This window comes from Haemaphysalis longicornis, unplaced genomic scaffold (assembly GCF_048455015.1).
Source record: "Haemaphysalis longicornis isolate Haplotype H1 unplaced genomic scaffold, Haemaphysalis longicornis Haplotype H1 scaffold_3, whole genome shotgun sequence".
Lineage (NCBI taxonomy): Eukaryota > Metazoa > Arthropoda > Arachnida > Ixodida > Ixodidae > Haemaphysalis > Haemaphysalis longicornis.
The window spans coordinates 83,082,890-83,106,349 of record NW_027526335.1 but is presented as its reverse complement, the minus strand read 5'-3'; the positions used below and the strand labels follow the sequence as shown (position 1 = coordinate 83,106,349).

General features: G+C 47.1%; 1 protein-coding gene across 4 annotated transcripts in view; it reads right to left on the bottom strand.

Moving 5' to 3' along the window:
- Nucleotides 1-789: 789 nt before the first annotated feature.
- Nucleotides 790-23,460, bottom strand: part of LOC144174748 (cholecystokinin receptor type A-like) — a 208,746-nt gene continuing 186,075 nt past the window's right edge. For 2 of the 4 annotated variants that reach the window (XM_077703588.1, XM_077703592.1), the window contains exons 6-7: nucleotides 18,012-18,138; nucleotides 2,586-2,770 (exon numbers count right to left, since the gene is read on the bottom strand). In XM_077703588.1, the coding sequence (XP_077559714.1) occupies nucleotides 2,734-2,770; nucleotides 18,012-18,138 (164 nt within the window). In that variant the 3' untranslated portion in view covers nucleotides 2,586-2,733. Of the gene's footprint in view, nucleotides 1,176-2,574; nucleotides 2,771-18,011; nucleotides 18,139-23,460 lie in introns of those variants that run through there. The other 2 variants (XM_077703591.1, XM_077703590.1) reach the window with 2 other exon arrangements.

Here is a 23,460-nt window from a genome sequence, read left to right as displayed (position 1 = left end):
CGCCAACTTGCGTCAGATGGCAATGACATGAGCCCTCAGCGATCAGAGGCCTGCTCTGTTTTGAAGTCAAATTTTCCCGCTAATGCCACCAAAATGACGTCACTTGCTGACCGGATCTTGCGTCACATCCTGGTTATTTTTTGTTCCGCCGGAAGTGTTCCCTCCTCACACAGATGGCGCTAAGCCCCATGAGCATCTTAAGAGCCGCCATTTTCTGAACGTATGGGCTTCTATGGAAGCTTCGCTACCAGTTATATTTACCTTGAGTTAACGCTTCACGATTTCCTGCTTTATACATTTCTTGCAAATAAGGGAAATCTAGAAACTTCACTCGGCGATCGTCGTAGTCCATATTGTTGATCGGGGAAACAAGCCGCTGCTTACGCTTCTGTCGCATACGTAATACACCACCACGCTCATGGTGTTTGCGGATAATCTACCACAGTTGATACGGTTATAAAGTCCCCATGAGGCCGAACTGCGCTTGACGCACTGGGAATTAACTTGAAACGAAGGAAATTAACACGAAAATACTTTTAGAACGCGCTTCCTAAGCGGAGTCTCACGCGCTGCAAGCCAACTACGCAGCAAGATAGGAACGGTGATCCTACAAGTGACGTCAAAACGATCACAGCGCCGGCCTCTCCAGTGGTGGGCCTCGCGGCCAATAGCATTAATGAGATGTAATTGTTCATGCGCACCACCACCTGTTTCCCTCGCAAATACTCGTGCGGCTACACTGCTTACGATATGGTGAGGAAAAGAGAAAACATACAGCACGGCAGAAGGTATCACGGAATGATGGCTTGTTTATTGACATGGGTGGGCAAGCGTCTGACAAAACATCACTTCACTTAACGAGAAGTCCACAGGCTGCAGACGTGCACGACAGTCTCTCAACGATATGGTGAACCGTAAGTGTTGGCACGACACATTGGTGATACGGTGCTTCTTCAGTGGAGAAGAAAAAGACAGCAGGGGGAGGAGGGGGGTCACTGTTGGTCCATCGCGAGAGCGACAACTATCACGTGATCACGGCACAACACCGTAAAACCCAACGAACAGCGAAACACAGTGCGAGATGCCACAGTAGCGCGTTCATTTCCGCACCACTTCTTTGAGCCGGGGACGCCAGAGTGTAGCGAATGTCAGCCTTGCAACGACGTTAGCGCCGCCTGCAAAAAGCAAAAGTACGAGTTGTTTTTAAAAGCGAAATTAAGAGCAGGAGGGACGAGGGACACACGGAGTATGCAGGATAAGGCGCTTCTAAAGGCGCTGCTAGTTTTGATATTCATTGCCGATTGGAAAAAGCTCAATCAGGATGTATTTTCTTTTTCATTCAACACGCTAAGGGTGTTGTCACACTGCAAATCTCTGCATTTTATACAGCTTGATCTTGTTGCGAGGCTGGTACTGTGTTAGAGCCAATGAAAAACCACAAAACACAACGCCACGAGCCCATCTAAGTATTCTTGAAAAAGACTTTTTGTTTAAACGATTCTTATTTTGCATGCATAATATTGCGTGCAAGATGGGCTTCATCGGTGTAGAATTCGGCTTAAATTGGTATAGAGAGAGATTTTTGTCCTGAGTTGGACGGATATAAACAGCGTGGTGAATGAATGAATGAATGAATGAATGAATGAATGCGGTTTGCTAGCTTACAGAGGAAAGAGGCTGCTTCAAAACTCCCGCACCGTTTTTAAAGACTATCTTGGGCTGCTTAAACACGCAATTCTAGTACGTCTCTCTGACTATCTGTCTGCCTGTTTGCCCATCTGTCTGTCTGCCTGCGTCTCTAGATTTAGCCACCCGGCCAAAAGTACAAAAAAAATTCTTGAACGAAACGTTTATATAGGCAAAGCATTTCTAAACTACCGAATCTGGTGGTAACGTTGATATTTGTCAACACTGATGAGCAAAAAGAAAACATTTGGCATATTTGAGGCAAGGTATCAATACATAAGCGGTATTTTCACTGTTCTTTTGTTCAAAAATACATGGCTGCTTGATTTTTGCGATAACAAATAAAAAATAGGCAGTCAAAAAGATGTTTTGACCTAAAATACAAATAGCGCTCGCGGCGCCCCCTCGTCACCGTGTTACGAGTTCAAAAAGCAACAAAAGCTTCCAATAGATAGCACGGGCAGTGATAAGCGGTAAAATTGAATTCAATTGAGCAAAACTCTGCTCTGTTTATCATGGCAGCAGAAAAACTGGAACGGAGGAGCATGAGAGGTGGGCGAAAAAGAGAAGATAGGCTTTTAAGCGATAAGAGCGGCAGAAGGCTATCCTCCTTGGAGGAAATTCGCAGCAGATTCAATATTTTCCAACTCAAGTGCAACTCAACCAAGTTTATCTTCATCGTAACCAGCGTTCACAACACAACGGACGCGGGCGATCAGAGTTCCTACGTAACGCGTCGCTAGGCACTACCCAAACACCTTCGTCAAGTAGGCGTAGGGTTCTATAAGAACCAGGAAGAGCAAGATGAAATCTGTGGCAAGGGGTGAGTAGGAAGGTGTGAGCGGAAGAGAATCGACGTCGGCTGCGCAGTCTGCGCACTTCCTCTACCTTCTTGTGTCATTCTTTCGATGCGTTCCGGCACGCGCGCCATTTCCGGGAGGAAGCGGAAGCATCCGCGGGGCTCAGGATTCCGCGTCGCTGGCGATGCCGACGTCCGTCCGGCGAGCGCCATAGGTGGACATGTTGCAGGACGACGAGGACTCCCCATCAGCCAGAGATGTCGCGGACGGCTTGCACACGGCCACTGCACGTGCAAAGAAAAGCAGACGTATTGAACGACAGCCAAACAAGACGACACGGGAAAACAATTGGCACACTATCTGAGGCCCTCATTTGGCCTGCGTGTTTCAAGACGTCTCACTAAGCTGAGGCAATAATCCGGGGAGTGTTCAAATTGAGTGAGATGCGTGTGGTGGGGACTACACTGAAACGTTAAGGTAGCACGCACAACCGCAGAAATTAAGATGATGTTATGTATACTGGCGTTTGTAAATCAAAAGCTCCGAAAATGTTCTGTGCGAGAAAGTACATGATCCAACAAAAAAAAGTTGCCGACGTATTTGCTGATTGCTTCGCTGGAATGGGCATGGTAAGACGATATGGTCGTGCCGCCCATACCACGTGATAGCCCCAATTATACCCCTCGCCCTCTCACACTCCATCCGCTTCTCTCACGAGAAAGAAAGAATCAATATAGTTTCGTTAAGATAGTGGTTTAATCAGCGGAACTAGTCCCACAAACGAACGGGTGGAAGATGTGTTTTTGCTGGACGTTTAAATTGAATTGTTCAGGTGAAAACGTAGTTTTCGATATCGCTGTTTGTGTGGTTTTGTGTGCGTGGTTACAAGGATTATGAGTGGCCAAAATTCATTGCGGCAACGTCTACAAACGCCGATTGGAAGCAATAACAGCGTACTGGTGCACCATGCGCACTGGCTCGGCCGCCCTATCTAATATGTTAATCGTCTCTCTGCTGCCGTGTCTGGCTGGGCGTGACATTTTTAAAAAAGCAACGATTAGCTGTAAAATGGCTCTGGTTACATTGCTGCTCACAGCCGTCAGCGGCGGCCGTATCCGACGCTTATTTTAAGGTGGCACGGTACCAGCTTTTATTTCCGCCGTAGAGCGTTACCAGAAACCTATAATCGTCGGAGAAGTGACGAAGGCGGAAATGCTATGCCAACAAGTGTGAGGGAAAGTGGCAAGGAGGCAAGCAGCCCACGAGCAGGTGTTGCGAGAGCGCCTCAAAAAAAAAAAAAAAATAACAATAATGTGGTTGGAGAGGTCCCGACCATTGAACCCGGGGCCTTAACGCCATGAAGCCGGCACAACAACTAGGCCACCCCACAGGCCCCGGAGGGTACGGGGTTAGCAGATAACATGTGCAGCCAAATGAAAAAAAAAAAAAAGGTTTTGTTGGCACGCCATGCGAAATGCCTAAAAGGGCAAAAAGGCAAATAGATATTTCCACAAGTATTAGAGCCAAACGGTCTAACTATATCGCGAAGAACATTTTAACCAACCAACGAATTTAGGCGCCCATAGCGTGCAAGAACCATTCCATCTCGCCTTCCCAGGCAGCCTCATTACGAGACGGGAAGGCAATGCACGCAAGGGTTTTGGATGTTAGAAATAAATATTAAAACAACAAAAAACCGATAAGTAACCCCCCTCCCAAATAAGAACAACAGAAAACAAAAGAGAAGGCCGCCGCATAAAACAAAACGGACGAACCAGGGCAAACGAAAAATCTCGGGCTATCTCCGCTAACCTCAAACCTGGGGAGCAGCGAAGCATGCAGTATTCAAAGATTGTAAGTCTCTTTCTTGCCACACGGCATACTCTGATTGGGCGCCGGAGAAGCGCCGGTGGGAGGAGCCAAGGCGCACTTGCTGGGGCGGTGGCGTCGTCTCTTTGAACCGGATTTAAGCAATTAAATGAGAGACACTCGGCGTAAGTTGTCTTCGTGTCACACGCCACAGCATGCTAAGAAGTATGCTAAGAAGTCGCGCGAGGCGTTGGAAAACAATTGTGCCGGTGTGTTCTTGTAGTACGCGTTTTTGCCCATGAAGATGAAACGTTCTTGCGCGAGGCATTGGAAAACGAGTGTCTGGGTGTTTTAGAGCCGTGACTACACGAGATGACAGGAGACGCCGACAGCCTGATCCCCTAAGGTGCCTCGCCCTTAAACACTTCTTGTGGTCGGAATTTAACCTGGGTCACTCGCGTTATGAAACCTACGTCTATGCGATTACGTTCGTGGCGTGATCTCTCGCGTGCTATTCTTCTTGAAAGTTCCCGTGCGCTTGCGCCGCAAATGGGGAGCGCTGACACCGAGTTGGCGCTACAGAGACCGAGTTCGCGAAGCCGGTTGACACGGGTTCTAGCGCTAGTAACGCGGACTACTTTGAAAGAAATGTGAAAGCCCGCGGACAAAGTTATTCGGGCCTGCTAGTCATGGAGGAAGTTCAGTGGCAAGTTCGAAAATCCTTGTAAAGTACAACAGCCGGGTTTCCGACGAATGGAGAGGGGCCGACAGCTATGCCGTTTCTTCAGCCTTCCTCAAACAGCGCAATCTGCGCCATTTTTTTTTTTTAGTTCCAGGAAGTTGTGCGGTGGAAGACGTACTTCGTTACGCGATATAAGGCGCAACCGGCGGTGCTTTTATGCTCACGGGCCTCATCGTAACGCCCACCTATCATGCAAAATTTTCTCGAGCTGGCGCGTTTATTGTTTACCTGTTGCCGGAACACTCCTGAACTAATTAGTTACAGCCATTACTTAAGCGGAAATGAGGCGAAAGAAGAAAAACAATATTTCAATTTATTATTTATGGGCCGACTTTATGAATAACGTTTCACTGTGTTAAAAATGCGGGTAGTCCACTGACATTCAATTTAATAAACGGCGGGGTCTGTGTGGAGAATAAAGAACTACCAACCAGCTGAAACTTCGCTCACGCTACGTATATCCTGGCGTAGCCGAGCTAAGCCGCTGCTAATTTTTCCTTCTTTAGTCCTCGCTGCTGCGTTCACTCACTCGATTACAAAGACTCCTATCGTAAGTCTAACGCAACCCTAAACTAAAAATTATAAATGCAATGTAAATAAAGATTATGCACGCTATCGTGTGGTAGAAAGGGGATTATTGTCATCAGCTTCATCAAAATGCGATAAAGTTTGGCGAATTCAGGGCGTTGAAGAAATCCTACAAGACGGACACACTGTTACCAACACAGTCTGGGTAAAGGCATCCTCTATAACAAATGTTCGACAAGAAAGCGAACACAAATTTCACAGTATCAGCACGCTATTCATAGACTGCCGCTCAAGACTTCACACGGTTTCCCGCTGTTTTCATATGCTCTCGAGAAATTGTGTTCCCCGGCCATTTCGCCGGCTGTACTCGTTTTGTCCGCTCCGCCATCGTGCGGAAGAGTCCTGGCGCACATTCAGTTAATGCAATTCATGGAAACTACCAACAATACGAATGCAAACATTCCGCTCGACAGCTTTGTCAAATGAAGGAGCCGCTTTTGACGAGTGCATAACTGCCTAAAACATTGTTTGAGGAGGCGAGCATCAGCTTTTCAGGTGTGTCCTCGTTCAAACAGCGTCAAGGAAGGGTTCCAATAACGTTTGCCACCCGTCCTTAGTCGCTCGCTCCGCTCATTTATGCTGCCTTTGCATAACGTTGCGTTGGCGAAGCAACTAGGAAGATTCTTTCCTAACTACTACTGTGCCTTTCATGAGACAGCTTGCAGGAACTGGCGCGCCGGCTATCCTTTTGTCAATCTGTCCTTTCAATGCATCTTCAGGGCTTCTTTCTTTGGTTATTTGAGGAACTTTGACTTGCTGTCTTTCGTAATACCCTCCAAGAGAGCTTTCCCTTTGTTGCTCTAGGAAAATCTGGCCATGAGAAGCCGTTGAGGCGGATTCTCTCCTCGAGAGCTGCACAACAGAGCACTTACTGGAATCCCGAACACTGTGGTAATTTCAGCAGTGAGGTTTCGTTGATCTGCCGGACAGGATAGGGAAGTGCTCTATGAAACGTCTTGAGGCGGCATAAGCGTGTTTTGAGGGAGATGTTATTTCTTTTTCAATAAGTTCGATATGATGAAAATAATCATGTCGATTTCGCGCACGCAGGTTTATTCGAATTATGGAAGCGCACATTCATCCTTGTACAATGATTCCGAATTGCACAAACCACGTGACTTGCACGCTCTGTTGGTTTAATTTTGAACTTTGCGGATTTAGTTCCACGCTGCGGCAGCCCTTTTTTTGATACTGGCAAAAGTGGCCAGCCATATGGCCATCGCAACAGCTAACACATATTGTGGGGATGAAGGTTTGGTTCCAAGGCACGAGCCGATCGTGCTCAGGCATCGTTTTGGATAGGATACATACACGTTAAAGCATAGAAACGAGTCACTCACACCTGAACCGATTGACGATGTATTTGGTTCCCTGTAGATCTACATACTGTGAATTCCAGGAGGGGGGGGGGGGGGTCTTGGCACAAGTAAAGTTTTTTGCGGTACCAATAACTTCACATATGCCAAAGGATCTCGTTCACTAGTTCTTTACTGCAACAAAAAATGCACTGACGATTACTATACTTCCTATTGTGAAATTTGGGCCGTCTTTTCTGTCCCGGCGCATATCAGCTGCGTCTCAGGAAGTGATCTCGTGATCAGCGAACGCACGCGCGGCTGTGCTGTTATCTCGCAGCGCGTCATCGCCGCCGGCCATCCTGTTGCTGCAAATCATGTTCGAACCTCCCGTCACGTGGTTCGGATTAGCCGCGATAGGGAAGCAGAGAAATTGTTGTTGCAAATAGGGTTTGAACCTCCCGCGCAAATATCATGTGGTGTGGATTAGCGTCGAACGAAACAGTGTTGGTGGAGGGGTAGGATGGGAAGGGCGCTCCTTGTGCAGCGACGCGTGAAACCAGAGTGAGGGAGCGGCAGTGAGAGATGATGCCATAGCCTGGCGTGCCGCCCTCCTCACCCTTCGCGTGACACTGCTCTCCGTTTTGTAGCGTAAAGCTACACTGGCCGAGGGCGAGCAGTTTCGCGTTTACCTTGAAGGACCGTACTGCGCAAGTGCTAGGAGCATTCGATTGAATTGGATTTGTATTGGATTGGATTAAATTAGATTGGATTGGATTGGATTGGAAATCGAATCTAATTGGTGTACCGGTGTGCAGAGAATTGGGTCTGCACATTCGCCGGTCTGCGCATTCCAAAGGAGTGCCGTCATAGCCGCGGCAGACGCAATGGCGCCGGCGCATGCCGAGCTGTGCACCTCCGTTGCACAGTAGCCAAGTCTGACGCTGCGCCGGAGCCGCTGGATAGCCGTTTCGCGTGGCACCTTGGGAGCCGTGCTGCGCATGCGCGAGGAGCAGTGACTGCATTGGATTGGATTGGACTGGATTGGACTGGACTGGATTGGACTGCACTGAATTGGACTGGATTGGATTGGCTTGGAAATCGTCTTAGAAGCAATAAGCATGATAATCAGCTAATCGCAGACAACCTGGAAACCTAAGAATAACCAGCTGAACCTTCGCTCACGCTACGTATATCCTGGCATGGCCGTGACGTTGTTTATTCCTCGCTGCTGCGTTCGCTCACTCGGTTACAAGGACTCCTATCGTTGCGAAGCCCAGGTAACGGCTGCCAGAAGGCTGTGCCCTAAAACGTTTCGACGCTTTCCCAGCACACTCGAGATGTCGAGTGCACAGAAAACGGTGGTGTTAATGGCTTAACATTTTACTGTATGAGACTGCAAATAGAGAGTTTTAGAATAACGTACGCAGACGTACGCAAACAGTTAGCGAACGCTATTTTTGCGTCGTTCGCACTGTGCATGCGCCGTGCGTTACGCCGCTTCTGCGTTTAGCGGACGGAAGAAAGCGGACGCTATTTCAGCAAAATAGCGTGCGTACGTGAGGCCGCTTGCGTTTCCAACATGGCGGCAAGTAGCACAACTATCCACGGTTCCGCTCTTCTGTGGACAGTAACTTGCTTCCGATGGACCTAGTTCTTTGCTCCTGTGTTTTTAAATACGTCGAGTGGTTAACACGTCACCCTAGCCCAGCTTTGTATCGTCGTAACATCACTGACTGTCCGAGTGAAGGTTGCAGCCAAGCCAGCGACCGAAGCTGTATGTGTGTGTGTGTGTTGTAAACGCGTTCGCTTCGCGATGAAATGCGACGTTGCTTCTGCGGGTGTATAGTGCTTCCCATGCTCTGGATTACCTTTCTCGAGCGACGCACGACTCAACCTCGCATCGGGTATGTGCAGTGTGCCTGGCTAAAAGCCCTCTGGGCTTGCGTGCCAGAGTTAGGTGACTTGCTGTTCGTCCCCGCGAACCGCGCGCGAGGTGAGTGCCGAATTTACTACGGGCAGGAGGAGGCAACCGATCGCCTGTCAATCGCGGTTCAGACTTGCAACGCATGTTGTGACGTTGTGTTCGTTCGAAGCGCATCTCTGGATTATTTCGAAGTTGAATAAAATGTACGCGTCAAACCCGGGCATTTGCTTCAGGGTGTTCTCTGCGATTGCACGAAAGAAGTGCCACGGGGCTTCAACGCTTCCTTTATGGAACGTGCTCAGGTAAGAGAGTATTCATGTCGTGTTATGGCCGTGTTGCATTCAATACTAACGGGGAAGCGTTTGTTTACAATTGTTTTGATAGTCGTAAAATGTCCAAGCACTCCGGCACTCCGCTGGAAGATCAGCTGGCGATTCATCTCGCAAAACATTCAACAGATGGCGCCGTAAGCATTAGCATACGGCTACGCAAAACTCATGAGACGCTCTACTAAAACTCCGCTCGCGGTGTTTACGTAGCGTGACGCAAAAATTTAGCGTTTACCGTATGCAAAGGCGACAAACGATGTACTAAAACTCCCTAATAGCAGGCTCAGCGTTGTGCAAGAATGACCTCTTCTGACCCATTAAGAAATCTTCTGTGAGACACGTACCAGCGTCAACATGCAAGTCTCAGTAGGTAATAAAATATGAAAAGCTCAAGGCTAAAGGGCTTCGCGACACATGTACTCAGTGCAACTGAAGCAGGACTGAATTTTAATTTTATTTATTTTATTTTTTTATTTTTTTTCTCTGCTGCTACTCTTCTTAACCAAACCTACTACATTTCCTCCCTCTCCTCCTTTCCCCGCAGAGTAGCATGTCGGCGAACGCATGTCGAAAAACCTCTCTGCATTTTCCTCTTGAATTAAAAGTCTGTGTCTCTCTTTATCTTCAGCCCACTTTTGCTTCCAGTTAACAAAAACTCACTCCAAATTCGTCGGCTAATACGGAACCTGTTAGTTTTTGTAGCTCAAATATTTAGCGGGAACTCAAATGTGCAGCTCAAATATTTAGCTCAAATATTTTAAACTTAGCAGCTCAGGTGAAATGCCTAAAAATAGACAAAGAAAAAACGCCAAAGTGGATATAACAAGGTATTCGTCCCTACGCATAAAGGGCACGTGACTCGCAAATTCACGCTCGCCCGTATAACTCGGTAAATTGCTTAACGTAAGGTCGCATAGCAACCTCGTCAAAGAATCGCCAGCACACTTTATGATGTAACATCCGCCACAAGCGATTCCCTTGGCGCACTGTTTGTTGCTAGCTGCTGGTCTTAGAGGCATTGGTTTTTTCAGCTGATATTGCATGATCCGGGAGATGAACAGTTAGCGTTGACAGCACCACATGTTACTTCGTTGAAAGACGCCACCTGAATCGGTTAAATTAAATTTCAGCAACTTTTTCACAATTCCACAAGTGCGTATGAACAATCCTCAGCTCCAGATTTTGCTCCATTTTCTATAACCGAAAACATGCTACATGTTTGTGCCTCCCATCATACTCGTTATTCTAATCACCGTTCTCAGCTAGTTATGTGACCACATAGTCCACATTTCTTGGACAGTCTCTTGACTCCCTTTTCCGTCGCCGTCAAGCACTATGCCGAAGATGCAGAGGTGAGCCCCTGTATGGCTACCATTGCCAGCAACTTTCTTCAAGTATTGAGATTTAGAACCTTTGATTTGTGTCCAGAAAGGGCAGATCATTACGAAATGCGCTCATCTTTCCCGGTTGTCCAACTCACCGGCGGACGGGTCCCACGACATCGAACAAGAACCCCTTGCATCATATGGGGAGATACTACAATGGTACCGGCTTGGTAGGCGGACCAAACCACCCCCTCATCGGAAGCTCAACCGCGCCGAAGCAGTGCTTTACAGGCAACTACAGACGAACTCAGTGCTCACCCCGGTGCTCGCGCGCCACGTGTGCCCCAACATCTACGAAAACGTGTTGTGCAGTATATGCAAGAGAACAAATGCAACGCTAGCCCACCTGATGTGGGGCTGTGAAAGACATTTAATAGAGGCAGACGACGCAAGGCGTATGCCCGAGGACACCACTCTCGCCATGAACTAGAGTGAGCACGAGATACAAATACGGACTATCCAGCGGCTCGAGGCTGCTCTTGCAGGGCACAAGCGTAGGGAAGCGTCGTCGGAGGGTCGACGGGTCAACACCCGCACACCCAACGCGCGCCGAACGCGCCGACGCCCGCGAGGCATTGCTTCGGGGACGACCCAACCCTCGTCTAGGAGAGGCCGGCCCTGCGTGGCCGTAGCCCCCTCCCTCCGCAGGAACATTCAATAGTCATTTTTCTCTCTCTCTCTCTCTCTCTCTCTCTCTCTCTCTCTCTCTCTCTCTCTCTCTCTCTCTCTCTCTCTCTCTCTCTCTCTCTCTCTCTCTCTCTCTCTCTCTCTCTCCAACTGGCTGTCTATATTACATCCCATAATGCGGCAGCCGAACTCGAAGCCAACATCTGTGCTGGCTTTTTTCACCACACGCCTTGAACACGAGATGCAGATGCAGAAATAAATTTGAATTTAACTTTGAATATGAATTTGAATACGCAGTTGCCAGTTACAGTAGCCGTCATTACGTGTTTTCGGTCAGTATGCTTGTCAAGGAGAAGAATAAGGTAAGAAAGGCTCTTTCCAGCCCCCCTAACTGCATCCAACCAGCCAAGTATCCGCAAAGACTCCTTCTTCCAGGACATGTACAAGTCGTATTCTCGTTTCATTGCTAGGTCAAGTTTGCGCGTGAATTTCTGTATCAGCGGCGGTGGCTCTTCGGCAAAAGCGTTATGCTACCCGGATTGAATGAGTTCTGCTTACTGCGCATGTCATCGAAATCTTTACGATTTGAAGGCTAGGGAATATTTCGAACTTCCAATACTGAAACAACAGTCCTGCATTCGGCGTGCGATGAGCCGGCTTCGATGCAGTCTATAAGCTTCGAAGCGCGTCGACGCATTCGAGAATAAAATCAAGAGTTTGAAGGTCGGCGTAAAGCCGTCTGGTAAGGTAGGTTGTAATAAAACAGAAAAAAAAAACGCACCGAACAAAATACTTTACCAAAAAAAGATATGTTTCGGCTCGGAAAACGAAATTCCCGTGGGGGCACCAAAGCTTATTCTATTTTAGTAAATATCTTTGTCGGGGTGTTATTATTTTTGAAGAATCAATAATAATGAATGCCAACCTGAAAATTACACGGTTTAGGTGACCAATAAAATTAAGAAGTGGCGTTTGGTGCACACCTCATTAAAGGGCCCTCTTTGTTTCCAGTTGGCTGTTCGAGGAGTGAAAAGGATTTTACGGTTGAGATACACGCTCCACCCATGAGCCTGGTTCTGCCCTGCCACGCCCTGCGTTATGTGCGGACAAGAGCAAAATTCGTGCCCTCAATACACAATTATTAGAGGGCGTTCAGTTCCTTGAGGCCCAAAGAAATCGACGGCGAGCCATAAATGCGTAGTGAGTAAAGACGCACCGGAGACAGATATAAGAGGGCCCAACACGGAGAGCTCAACGGCACAAATACGTCATATGCTAATTAGAGCGTGAGATCACCGAACCACAGAGGAGCCAGGCATATTTTAAGCATTTTAAAAGGGGCGAAGATACCAAAATAAAGCTCTCAGGTCGAAAGCAGCGATGTGTTTCAAAAGTATTGAAGCTTCAATCTTTGCCACTGAATCTTTTAGACGGTGGATAAGGCGAACGCACTTTTCGTCCGTCTCACTTGGGCGATGATGTACCCTAGATCTTGGCCGATCGTCATTTTTCACGTATGCTTCGGCAGGACAGGCAAACAAAAAAATTTAGAGCTGTTTCACCGGTGAATCCGGTCGTTGTGTGAGAGATATCGGGCGCACGCGTTCGGTGCACCCGACACGCACGAGCAGAAGAGATATGCAGAACAATGCGAAAAAAAGAACAAACAAGAAAGAGAATAAAATTTCTTCGAGGCGCTTAAAATGCTGGCATTTTTTCGCTCATGATGGCTCAGAACCGACGCACCTCATTGTCGCCTTGACACCGAGGCTTGTTGTCTCCACCTCTTTCCTTTTTTTCGGGGTTTTCGGCCCTTTTTGGGCAATGCGTTCCTCGGAGAGTATAAAATCTCTATTTTTTCTAAAACATCACATCCAGTGACTCATCCGCTCTTTGCATTCCCTCTTTGAAAAGGCGGAAGCATGTTCAGCATATTTAACAAGGAAATAAGAAGAACGCGTGTTGCAATTATAATTTGCAAATATGGTGGCGAACAATTGAAATAATAATGTCATTTCAACTAATGCTCATCTAGTCGCATTGCCTTAGCAGAAATACAGAAGAAAAATTAGCGCGAGAGAGATTTCTTGCGCTAATAGGCGCCTGGCAAACTTCCGCACTCGATATTTACTACAAGGCTGCTGCTAGAGGCTCGTAAACCACGCTCTGAAGTAACTAGAACAACCGCTCGTCTTACTTTTGTAAGCGCCACTGCTGCAACAATAAGCTGCGGTACTTCGGCGCAGATAAATCTCCACGTAACTCATAAGATCACAAGCGAGTACCAACTTTTCCAGTACTGTGTGTGACGTTTATGAAGACGAATCTGTGCTGTCGCGAGCAGGGACTAAAGACTTCCCGGAAATGAGTTGGCGTGATTTACGATAACCTTCGGCAACAACTCTCGCTATTACTACCCTTAGGCAGCTTTCTTTAGCGGCACTCGAACTCCTTACTGCTCTTTCTTGCTACGATTTTTTTTGTTTCAACAATTACCCATAAAAGTGTGTGCTAATATTTGAGCATGGACACTGCAAGAAAGCCACATTTAAAGCATTTACAACGGGGTTTTGTAACCAACAGTAGGAACATCGGGGGATAGATGTGATCACAAAAAAAAAAAAAAAGAATCCCGGGCCATCTGCAAACGTGAAACCTGGGGAGGGGCGAAACATGCAGTGTATCAGTGTATTTAAAGATTTTAAGTCTCTCTCTTGCCCCACGGCGCGCTCATTGGGCACCGGAGAAGCGCCGGTGAGAGGAGAAATTGCGCGCTTGCTGGGGCAGAGGCGTCCTGAGCAAGCGCATCCTAAGCAAACGCGCAATTGCTCGACAGACAACGACAGGAGACGTTGACAGCCCGAGCTCCTAAGGGTCTTCGCCCCTAAAAAACTTTTTCCGACATCTGTGAAACGTATAGGTTTGCGCGAGTTGGTATATCATACTTGAACGTTCAATGCGCAAACTACACTAAGACGAAGAAAGAAGACAAGACAATACTCAATGTCGCAAAGAATACGAGGCAATGCGCGATGCGCAATGAGACAATGCGCAATGCTCATTGCCTCGTCTTCTTCATTTGTCTTTGTGTAGTTTCATTGAACGTTCAAGTATCATCTGTGGCTGCGATGAATCTAAGACATTCTGGCATTCTTCTGCTTCTGGCGAAGACATACGCTCCCCTTTCTGCGTCTGTGGTGGACGGCGAAGGAATATGCAAACCCTGATGATTGCATTGGATAAAATGTACCCTCTGTAATACCGTGTGTTGAAGCCGCCGTAGACATGCGAACTGACGAGCAAATTTTAGAAAGGAGTTGAATGCGGTAGATTCCTTGGTACCGTGAACTACAAAGTCACTTCTCGACGCGAAACCTCCACACATAAGAGACCCCTATAGCCGCGTATTTCTCTGTGTTGTGTGTTTGCATATGTGGGCGTTTTAACACGAAAGTGTTTTATTCCCGGATAAACCAAGCATTCGCTGAAGTCATATCCGTCACGGAAGTGGCGCCAGTACAACGAAGCAAGCTGTCTGTAAAGGGTGCACCCCTGCACACGCGGTGATTTTGCGGGGAAGCAACCTTTAGTACTAAAGAGTACGTTATAGATAGGGTTGTTCGTTTATGGGTTTTATATTTTAACATGAAAGTGCTTTATGCCGCGATACCCTAAGATTTCACTGACGTCATATTCGTCACGGAAATGACTCCAGTACACTTTTGGCGAAGCAACCCGCCAGCAGGACGTCACTCGCCAAGCACAGCCACAAGACATCCGCCGACCCGCAAATCATGCTCAGCAGCAGATTTCGCTGCTCATATCACTTCGTGTTTTACTGATTCCTATGGCAGAGGAATCAACCTCAGATTTTTTTATAGTTCGTGTACATCATAGTGCCGTTTACGTGTTTAGATGAAGGTTTTACACACCGATCAAACGCTAGGGCTATCAGGCGCACCCATGTAAAATCTTGGTGAAGAGTTCAGACTCCCTGGGCCTCTTTAACCGTATTGGTTTCTATGTGCTTTATTTAGTGCTTTTACCGTCCTGTCATTCTAGATGCTGCTCTCCAGCGCCAAGGCACTTTCTGAATGATATGAGAAGAAGGTTTAATACCAAGCAGATAGCCTGTGTAGCATTGTGTCTTAACAAGTAATGAATACATAGTGAATTGATCGCTTACTGAACTGTACTGTCGATTTGGCATAGTGTGATGCGCTAAAAGTATGTTGAGCCCAAGGACGCGGGTTCGCGTCCCTGCCGGGGCCGCCACTTTTCTGATAGGGGCGAAAGGCATAAACGCCCGTGTGTTCGAGATTTCGGCTCACGTCAAATATTCCCAGGTGGTCAAACTTACTCCGGGGCCATCCAATAAGGCGTGCCTCATCGCCTGTGAAGCGCCGGTGCGTTGGTCAAAAAAAAAAAAAAAAACAGGTATGTGTTTCTTATCCTTAAAGCGTACATACCGGTGCATTGGTCGTAAAACGACATCACACTACCTCCATTTCAAGTGCCTTGAAACAAGCCGAACAGGTTTTGACAAAACCATCGTTCAACTAAACTGCTAAAATTTTTCTTTGAGAGAGTTATTGTAGAATAGAAGGCTGTACCCGCTGCCACTATCTGCGGCAATACTTTTGGCAGCTTTACAAAGTGTTTTGATGAAAAATGAAGACGTACAGGGCCACTTTATCTCTTTCATGAAGACGAGACTTCTTTCACATGCAAGTAAAATTCAAGCACTGCATGTGAACTAATACCCGGCTACCAAAATTAGGCCTCACCATTAGGAGGAACATTTATTATCGACGCAGAAAAACAATCTGGAAAGCGTTTCAGACGCAACACCCCTATACTTTCAATAGTTTCTGCAGAATCGTTGCAGCATCTTCAATACGGAAGGAACTGAAGCACTAGAATTTACTTTTATATTTTCTTTTCTTTTCTGCAATTTTCTTTTTTTTTTCTTTTTACATTTTTCTTTTATACAAACTAGACGGGACACTTACAGCTTTGTACTTCCCGATAGTCCAGACTGTTAATTCTGAGCAGCTTTTTGCAACGCCGCGTGAACCCATGAAACTGATACTCATAACACAGACGGTTTGTACATGCAGAAGAAATTAAAGCGCTTCGTGGGCCCGGAATGTGTTCTTCTATTCAAGTTGTTATGTGGGGTGCGTTGGCTCAATTCTGACTTAGGCACCTCTTGCACTGTAGTCAAGTGAAACAAATGGGTCTGGTCTAACACTTATAAATAATCGTAAGTATCACGAGCGAAAGCAGAGACTACGCAAACAGTGTTTCGGGGAAGTTTGCCTTTAGTTGAGATTTTAAAGTTTTTCATCTAGGCACATGTACTGGATGATCGGAATAATCATTTCACTTGCGCTAAAACCACAGTCGGTGAAGCTGCAGTTAGAACTTCGCCTAGTCACGCGGCTTGCTTTCGTTGAACAGCGCGCACAGGCGGTCCAGCTGGAGCTGAGCGACCAAGCGTCAGCGAAGAAGCGGTTTTACCCTCGCCTAGTCACGTGGTACCGCCGGGGCGAGGCTCTGAGCGAGCGCAGCTATGAAAAAGAAAGGCGCGGCTTGTGGGACGGCGGTTGAAGCTCACATGCGACGCGATGAATGACCTTGAAAATGTAGCGTAGTACAGCATTACCTCTAAAAATATTCATCGTGGCAAGCTTAAGCATCTCGTAAGCTTTTGTGGCTGGCGGTATAATGACAGACGAGCGCGGGTGATACAAAACACAAAACTTCTGAATTGAGAATGTTTATTAACAGCGAAGCTGTTAAGAAAATTGTAATTTTTTGTGTCCGCAGTTAAAAAATGGCTGCGGCTTAGCTTCGCTAAACTTGGATATGAAAAGCAAAAGCTTGGCTTAGTCTGGTTGAGTCTTGGTTTCGCTTGGTTATCCTTTGATTTAGCTGATTGCCGACCACGTCTCAAGGCCGTTCTGTTCCGTGCAACGCTCACAGAAGGAGGCCGGGCGAACGCGGGGTTCATTCATGGCGAACGCACCATTCCTCTTCGCAGGACGCGAGACAAGTCACTTTACCGGAAACGGCCCAGCACCGCATGCATGGGAGGCTGTGGGGTTGGTTGGCTGCCTCGGCCGCAGCGGCGGTGGCGACCACTGTCGGCGGCCGCAGGCGCCGACAGCGGGCCCGGCGAATCACGCGATGCGCTTCGAGGGGTGTGTCGCCGGGGGTGTGTCTTTGGTCAAAGTCATTTGCGCATCCTCCACGAAATCGTAGGACGAAAGTAGTCAAGCTTCGCTTTAAAATACCAAGAAATTGACAAGCGCGCGCCAGCACGTGAACGCGGGCATCGCGACGAGCTCCCGGCAGTTAACAAAACCAAGAAAATGCCTAGCGCTCGTGTGTGCGTCCCTCGCGACGACCGCCCAGCGTCGCCCGCGTATGTTTGTCAAGCCTATCATACCCCCTGACAGAGATTGGCCAAGATTGGCAAAAAAAAAAAAAAAAAACTCCAGCGTTCGCCGTAATCGTAAGAACACTTGCAGGGAACGAGAAAGACACGTCATAGCGTACGCACCTCCGAGGTGACGTCCAATGATTCTCACTTCCAAATGAAATTAAGGAAGCTCACACTTATAGCAACAATGATGGAGTGAAGGTCGTTGCGGCAGCAAAGAAGCAAATTGGCTGCAATCATGGGCTTAAACTTTCGTGATGGTCGTGAAGGTTGCGTACAGCTTCGCTGCATTCAATTCTTACGCGTCAGTGTGAGCTTCCTTCTTTTTTCTTCCATTGTAGATCGTATGCTACCATTTTCTCTCCACCTTCTTACCGTGCCTGCGGTCGTAGAGTTGGTTGCGCTCCTCGTGATCTTTGAGACTGGACAGTCGGCTGGCGAACGTGCTCCGTAAAGATCCCCTGGCTACACCGTTGCGAAACGAAAATACTTTGGCCTCGGGCTAAAACAGATCGCACAAAAGAAACAAAAACAAAAAGCAATCAACTCAAGGAAGAAAGGGAGGGGTAAAACATAAGGATAAATAAAGAAGGCAATACACCTACCCAGCGTACAATGCGATAGAACGAAAACACATGCAGACAGAGAATGATGTCAAGTTTCGCAGAAAATTTCAGTGTAGCAGGGAACAAAAAAAGAACGAGAAATGAAATGAAAAAAAAATACGCATTGACAAAGCAAAACTTAGAGCGAGGAAGCACGCAAAACAAGCATAGACAAAACATGCAGAGCGAACTGAAGTGTTCAATTGCGAAACTTAGCAAAATCTAAAGAAAATTCCTCCAATTAAACTCCCAAGCTATAAATCAGTGTCAATAAGTTGGGCATGTAAGCCTGTAGAAATTGTTTGTAGAAGCGATCTTGTTTGAAGATTCATGATTTCCCCAGTGATGAGCCTTTTTACATCAAGTAAATAAACAAGAACGCTCAGAAGAGAACGTTCACAAGAGATGCATTGCAAGCGGCAATTTAAAATAAAAAGCAGCTTGCTTCAACCATAATGTCGACGCCTCGTTTAAGTACAAAACAAATCAACTAATATTTCGCATCCTATTTTTCATGTACGCTTGTATTAATTATGACCTAAATTTCTGATTTATAAATTTCTGAAAAGATAGAGGGCAGTGTGCTATGAACAAGAATACTGTGCTAAGGAAAAGAGTACAAGCAGCTAACGCATGTCCAAGTGTAAAACAAATCATTGCGGAGTTGCTGCTACAGACAAAAATCTCTTTAACGTTGTCACTCGCTCTGTGAGGGTGTTAAAGACTTTCGAGTTTGAGAGCTTCCCGGGACCTAATTTTCTTGCAATCAGTTAGTCGTTTATAGTGAAAACATACGGCCATGCACTCCGTACAGATGGCTAACCAGCGAAACTCTAACATGCGGCCGGTATTTAGTCGTGTGGTACTACTCGAAATTCATTAAGTCTTTCTTTTTATAGGATGCGTGATTGTGGTAATTTCTTCCGTTCCCGTTCCCTTTCGTGGCGTCGACGATTGTTGGCTCTCTGCTCCTCAGACGCAGTGCGTATGACGCGTGGTTGTGGGCCGCCCGTTTCGCAGTAACGTGCGACCGCTGTTTGCCATTGCCATGTTTACACTACTCCTCCAGCCCGCTGGACGCCTCTGCCCGCCGCTATCGCTTGATCTGGGTTTCACGCATTAGCTCGCTGCGCGTACGCGCTCTGCAACAAGAAAGCCCAGCCACAGCCTCTCCCCTTACTTCTAGCTGCTTTACAGCGTGTTTTTTCGCGCATCGCCGGAGAAGTGTCATGCCTACACAGGACCGCCGGATTTTTACTTCGCCTGGCCATTTAAAGCTAAACTTAAAAACAACCACGAGAAAATCAGGAGAAGACACTTTTGTTCCGCTACGGGAAACTTTTCCGGGAGGGGCATAGTAATTCGATTTCTGCCAGCTACTACTCCAGACACTTGCTTGCGGTATGGAGCATTGATTTGTAGTAGCGTAAAAAACTAAAAAAGAAAAAAACAAACAAGCAAAAATCTCCTCAGCGGTTCGTACTGATATTGTAGGTGTGAACGTTACTGTGCGACTTTCTCTTTGACCAGTGCACGTAAGTAAGCAAGCGGTGGGAAGCCCTATCAGGTTGCAGCAAAACGTTGCCCCGCTACGGCCGTTAGATCAACAAATCAGTTCCCCAACTCCGGGTATACCCCGGGGAAATCGGAAAAGCCGAAATGAGTCCTCGCTAGACACGCCAAATTGATACCCTGGCCCTTGACTAAGTTACCAGACATACCGCCGCAACACCGCCATATACTCAAGCAGATCGCAGTGTATTCTCGCTCATTTCTATCGCTGCGAACACCCAATGTTGGGGAAACAAAACCCGCGCTCAGGGCGGCCGAAGGAAGCTAAACATAAACAGCCCTGTTCTTACCTTCCTGAGGCACGTCCTGAGAGCTGCCTTTGTTTCCCTGGTATGAACCGACGGGCCCAAATACGTGCGAAGCACCCTTTGTCCTTCCTTCCCTTGGAAGCAGCGTTTGCTTCTTTTTTCTCGTGCTATTTTCTCATCGGGCATGGCTGCCTCGAAAAGGACTGTCTGTTCCCTTTTTTTCTTGTATGACCTATAATTCCTTCACCCCTCGAGATCTGCGCAGACAGGATTCCATCTTTTATCATTTACTAATAATGTGCGAAGACTATGCGGAAAGCGCCAAAAGACAATGTTCCCATAATCGATTGCCCATTTTCAAAATACCTCTCTTTTTGCTGTCTCTCACAGTCCCGGTGTGGAGTGGAGAATTAAATCCTCAAAGGCCCTCATAACCTCGGAACGCCGATATTGGGGCTGCCGAGGACCCGCCTGCCGAGTGAGAATACGGTACACAGGCTAGGTATAGCCTCAGGCAGCAATATACACGGTAAAAAAAAACAAAGCGATCGATAAGGGAGAGGCGTGATTCGAGTACCGGTATTGATCTCCAAAAAGGGCCCCAATATTGAAGCTCCATGACGGAAGACCGCTTTATAAAACGTGACGGGGCCTTCTCGTCACGATCTGTGGTTCAATAGCATTAAAAAATCGACCCCTATTCACGGTGTGAAACGTGGTCTCACAGGGAAGCCTAACGGGTGCATGACACAAAACACGATTCACCGCAGCGCAGAAAAGTCGAACATACAAAACACAATTGGTTCTTATGTACGATTGAGCAAGCTTTCCAGTTGTTCTCTTAATGAAATTTGTACTGGCTCCAATTGCATTCCAGCAACTAATATAGGGCTGTGTGTTTCACGGTAGCTTCGCGAGGCTACTGAATGGCATGGGAGCAGCGGCTTCACGTCACTTGTATTAACATTCCGACCTCAAGTTATCCACCACAACTGCCGAGATAGAACTACCCAATGTTATCTAATCGTTTGCGCAGTTTAATGTCATGTAAGTCGTTTCTGGATAGTTGGAATAAAGCATGACTGCAACGATATTTCTTCGATAAAAAGCCCGTGTAGCGAATGCATGAAAAAAATTCCACTTGTGTTTACAACTTCCCGGTTAATTGACTATAAAAAGCAACTCAATGCTGGTTTAACGATAGAGTCGTCTCCGCGGTAAATTGCACAATGATGTTTTTTTTTTTTCCCAAGATATCAACACTATATTTCAACGCTATATTCAGAGCTTCGGAGCCTACGCCAGAAAGTTGGCTTTGTAGGAAAGCTCCTTCTGTCACTGGCAACAACTGAACATTGGCGAGAAGTTGTATGCGCTGTCGCTGTGAAAAAAAGTGCGACTATGCACCCTGTAGAGATGGTTACCCAGCGAAGCTGTAATGTGCGGCGGGGCATTGAAGTCTTTTTAATTATACGTTGCTTGTTTGTGCAATTTCTTTCGTTCCCGTTCTTGCTCGCAGCTTCGCTGATCGCACGCTGCCTACTCACCGGAAGTTCGTATGACGCCTGGCCTGCCCATTTCGAAGCAGTGCACGTGCGGCCGCCCTGTGCCATGGCCGCGTTGACGCTGCTCCGCCCCCTTCGCCAGCGCCCCCTACCCGCTGTTGCCGATTGATCTCTTTCACGCAGAGGCTCGCTGCGCGCGCACTCTGCTGCGACAAATCTGAGCCCAGCCACAGTGTCTTCCGTTACTGCTAACTCCCCTCCAACCTGGTTTGTGGTTTTTTCACGCATGCGTGTTGGGTTAAGCCGGGGAAGTTTTCTGCGTACACCGGACCGCCGTATTTACTGATTCCCACCCTTCAAGCTTCGCTTTAAAATTCGCGTGAGGTAGAAGACTAACCAATAGATATTGTTTGACCAGTCGTGTTTATTTTTTGCCCTGAATTCTGTATAGTTGAGGAGGCTTACGCATTCTGTACGAAGGCTGCCCATGCTTTCGATGTGCACAGAATGAAAATTATATGAGCCCCTTCCACGAGTAATGCGAATTATTTTCAGGTAACCGAATCGATTTCGGCAGAAACAGTGTTTTTAGCAGACACCTCCAGTCATTTGAAAAATCCCAGACCATCTCCACTAACGTGAAACTTGGGAAGAGGCGAAGCATGCAGTGTATAAGTGTATTATTAGCACCTTGGCGTTTTTGCCAACGGCAACGAAACTGTTGGGGGGTATACAGCTTTGCTGTAAAAGTCTTTGTTTGTGAAGCACTAAACTCTCTAGCGCAAGGCTTAAACAAGTGTCCCGGTGTTATTTTAGTACGCCTTACGTCCTAGCGCGAGGCTTAAACTAGTTTCCCGGTGTTTTAGCACCCGGAAAATATGAGACGAACGAGGATTACGACGAAGACGACGACGACGGGAGACGCCAACAGCCCCAGCCCCTAAGGGGCTTCGCCACAAATAATCCTGTTGAAGTCCGGCACATAAATATTAGGTTTCCTCTCCATCGAGTAACTTGCGTAGTAACATTCTCACAGGGTAGCTGTCTCCTGTGAGGAGACTTTCGTACTTCTGGGTCCTTTCTGAAACTGAACTAAATTGCCGCCCTGAACTGGAACACGTTTTGGCTACCATCAATGTACGGAGCAAGTCGAACAGTGCGGCGATTGCTAAAAGGTAAAATAAGTGGTTGCCGATCTTTAGACCCGGCTTCGCTCGTGAGACTAGCACTGCTAGTTCCGGAAAGCTGTAAAAGCGAGAGCTGTTTTGTCTGACACCTGAGCACAAGAAAGCCAACGTTACAGTCCTTTTTTAATTTAGCTTTTGCTTTTTTTTTTCTCAGATGAGGCGAACTGTTCGTCCTAAAACGCCAAGAAAATGGCGCACTTTTCTTACTTTAAGCTACGGTGCCTGTTGAACTCAGATCACGTTGATTAAAATGCTTACAAGTGATGTATGATGTGACGTCTGGCGCGTCTGATCTCAACTGTTCCAACGGCTCACTTCACCTGCTCAGACGAAAACTTTTGAGACTTGAATCTCGCTCTTAATCGTCTCAATAAGACTGTGTGGTGAACTTTGTGCGGAAGAAATTTTCGTTTCCCGTAGTCGTAGTTGGGCCTGTTGATTTTTTGTTTTCATCGTAAGTTATTTTTCTGTTTGCACAGTCTTCTGTGCGTTCAAACATTTGTCGTTCTGACGTTTGTTTTTCCGTTTTAAATTGTTTAGCTAGAGCAACGCGCCGTATCCATCCGGAATATATGGCTACGAGTTTTTACTTTTCGAGTTCTTGTTCAATAGAACACCCTTGCAAACCTCGTCACGGCACACGACCTGAGGCAAGGAATCTTGCCAAACTAAGCAGTCTGCTAGGAAGAAGAGGAGGAGGAGAAAAG